The following is a 3,276-nucleotide window of genomic DNA, read 5'->3' on the forward strand; positions in this document are numbered from 1 at the left end:
GGCGGGGCCCTTACCCGAGGTGGCGGAGGTCCAGTTGCTGTCCGCTGTGCTGGTCGTGTTGGCTGTGAGGGCCTTGGCAAGCGGCAAGCTAAAACCCGCCAGCAGGAGTGGACAGGAGGGCTCCATGGCGAACCTGGAAGAGGCAGGGACAGGCTTGGAGGACTCGCCACCGAGGGGGACACACACGGAAGACACAGCGGCTCTCAGGAGAAAAGCGGGGCGGGCGGGCCTGGGGGACACAGCGGGGGCACGTGGGAGCTGCGTTTGGTTAGTCTGAGTTAGGGACGGGGGTCTCCGTGCTTCCGCTGGCACAGCTTATACCTGAGCTTGGAAAATAATTTCAGCCCAGAACGAGCCACTAAACGAACATCTTCAGGTCACAGAGGCTCCCACCGCTCAGGTCAATTCCCTTTGGCGTTTGTGTGCCCATTTAGGGGAGAGTGGAGGCAAACAGGAGGGATCCCCGAAAACACCACACAATCTGGGATTCTGAGGTGCCGCTTCGCGGGCCCTCACGGACGCCTCTTCACTGTTACTCCAGATTCCACGCGACAAGCACCGGTCAACACTAGGGACAGCGCACTGTGCCTGCTGTGACCGGAGCCTAGGATTTCTGTTCTGCATCGGGGCAGCCCGGGGAGGTGCCAGTGGCCTCGGGAAGAATCTCAGGCTCAGGAAGAAGTTCAGTTTGTGGGCGGGTGGTCTAGGTGGTTGAAAGCAGGGTCCGGCCCATATGCACAGGTTCCCCTCTGCTGTCCCCCGGCCACCCACAACCCACGCTCCGTTCTTATTCCTGGTCCTGGCCTCGACTGCCCCCCACGCTCAGCTGTGGGAACAGACCCCTTACTGTCCGGCCCAGGCCCTCTGCCTCTCCTACCCTCCGACCTTGTTTGAAAGCCCAGCCCAGTCCCCTTGCTCTGGAGGTGTCAACGGCGATGAGGGAATGAGGACAGCACCTCACGTCGGTGCCCTCTGCCCGTCACTTCGCAGCATCATCTCGTTTCATCCTCACACCTCAGCTGAGGGCCTCGCACCGATGCTGGTCCTGTCCGAACCCTCAGGGGAAGCAGAGGCAGGTCCCTCCTCCAGGAAGGGGCATGGTCAGCTCCTCCCCGGCAGATGCCCGGGCACCTCTGGGTGGGTGGTGGGTGGGTGCACTGGACAAACCCGGATTGCAACGCGGCTCAACACAGAAAAAGGCTCGTTCGCCCAGGAGACCTCAGACCGCCACCTGGCTCCCCGCTTGCCAAAACGCCTTGGACACTCAGGAACTGTGACAGTGGCAGCATGATGGTGTGGAAGCCCCTCCCAGAGGACTCGCTGCAGGTGACAGCGGGCCGGGGCACGTGCCAAGTGAGAGCTGGCGGTGCCGGTGCTGACGGGGGCCGGGGCGGGGGCGCCCCGCTTCTGCACACCCTGCTCCGTTTCCCTCCGCTGACAGGGGCCCCGCAGACAGCTCTTCCCTGCAAAACGCATCCCCTGGGGATGTGAATGGACCGAGGCCAAGAAACATGGGTTTCTTGTCCCTGGAGAAGAATCGGGGTGGATGAGAAGCCATCGCAGGAGACCGGCCCGAGCACATTACAACAATCAGCCCCACGACCGTGGCAGTCACGATTGGCGTTCTCCGCTTTTCTCCCATTTTTTATTTTAGATCCCGCCAAACCCTGCTTTCCCACACACACAACATCGTTCTCATTTTGCGAGCACCTACCATGTGCCAGGCAGGCCTTTTATGTGATTACTGCCCTCACAATAACCCCCCAGGACTGAGAAACGGGCTCCCCGAGGAGAAGGAACTGGCCCAATGGAGGATCCGGACCCAGGGCTGCCAGGGACGAACGCCCGCAGCCCCCGAGGGGCCGCGCTCACACCCCGCGTTTCTGTTACTGCGCACTGCAACAAGACTCTTCATATATTTGAGTAAACTGCAGAGTAATTGATTAGGAAATACTCATTGGCTTACTACTCCTCGGAGGTGCGGAATTCCTGGTGGGAACATCCTTTCCTCGTTATATGCGTTAATTTCAAACCCCTCCATCTCCAAACGCTGAATGAGCTCAGACGAGCTAACGCCCTCGAGCCAAAGGTCATCTCATCCAGCATCGGACTCCACCGAGGTCCGCCAGTGCCTCCTGCAGTGGCAGGTGAGTTGCCCACTATGGCCAGCAGAGGGCACCAAACTGCAGACTTCAAACCCGGCCCACCGTGGACAGAGAATCCCTTTACTGCAGCAATTGTATGGCAAGGCCAATGACAACTCGCCAGCCGCTGGTCATTCACCCTCAGAGGGCTTGCACAAGCTATCTGACAGGCACAGATACGAACCAGCACAAAAACAATGCCAGAAATAGTAATTATCTCCACGTCGAATTTTAGCCACTTCATGCAATCACCGCTGTGATTGATTACCAATCGCCAGACACTGTGGGGCATAAAATACGTGGAATCTCCAGGACTTAGATGATCCGAATAGTTTATTACCAACAGGGAGGACTTATTTTTACTCCCAGCAAAAGTCAGCCAGCTATCGATTTGATTAGAATTGCCTTTTAATTCCATCTAATGCCTTTTTAATACTGTTTGTTGGGCACCTACCCTGGGGTTGGCCATTTGGTCCGCTTCCAGATGTCCCGTGGGCCCAGGGACACTCCTTATCTTTGGTGCAGACGCCCACACTGGGCTGGCTCACAGCAGGCGCTCCATCAATGTTGGTGGCCAGTGACAGTCCCCAAAACCCCAGCCCCACCCGCATACCAGCGAGGCGGCGGCTGGGAGAAACGCGCGGTTCTCCCAGTGAGCCTCCGAGGACAAGCAGCTAAAGTTGGGCCCCAGGAGTCCTCAGGACGTGGCATCGGGGCTGCCCTCCCTCCACCTCAGGCACCAAGTCACCAGGTGGCTCCAGCACGGAACAAACACCTGGAGAGGATTCAAACTGACCACCGCACAGCCAGCAGGCCAACCACAGCGAGGCGCCCAAGAGACCAGGATGAAAAAGACCCGGGTCTTCCTTCTGCTTCTACAGAATGTCATCCAGAGGACGGACAGCCCTGTAGGTCACTAACCACGGGACAAAGTGCACTGGACGTAAGGCGGGGAAGGGAAGCAGAAGCACGGCCCACAGCGGCCATCGTGGCCAGGGCTGGGGGAAGCCCCTCCTGGGGAGCGGCCACTTGACCTGGGCAGAGACTGGGTGGGAAGGGTGTCCCGGGAGAGGCCGCAGAGGCAGGAAGGGTGAGCACTCAGCACGCGGCAGGTGGACGGCCAGGGCGGGGC

General features: G+C 59.2%; 1 protein-coding gene across 1 annotated transcript in view; it reads right to left on the reverse strand.

Moving 5' to 3' along the window:
• Positions 1 to 133, reverse strand: part of PTPRE (protein tyrosine phosphatase, receptor type E) — a 40,190-nt gene extending 40,057 nt beyond the window's left edge. The window contains exon 1 of the mRNA XM_023537377.1: positions 15 to 133. Coding sequence (XP_023393145.1) covers positions 15 to 126 — 112 coding nt within the window. The 5' untranslated portion in view covers positions 127 to 133. The remainder of the gene's footprint in view (positions 1 to 14) is intronic.
• Between the last annotated feature and the right edge of the window lie 3,143 nt (positions 134 to 3,276).

The sequence above is a fragment of the Pteropus vampyrus genome, unplaced genomic scaffold (genome assembly GCF_000151845.1).
Source record: "Pteropus vampyrus isolate Shadow unplaced genomic scaffold, Pvam_2.0 Scaffold188, whole genome shotgun sequence".
NCBI classification, from domain to species: Eukaryota; Metazoa; Chordata; class Mammalia; order Chiroptera; family Pteropodidae; genus Pteropus; species Pteropus vampyrus.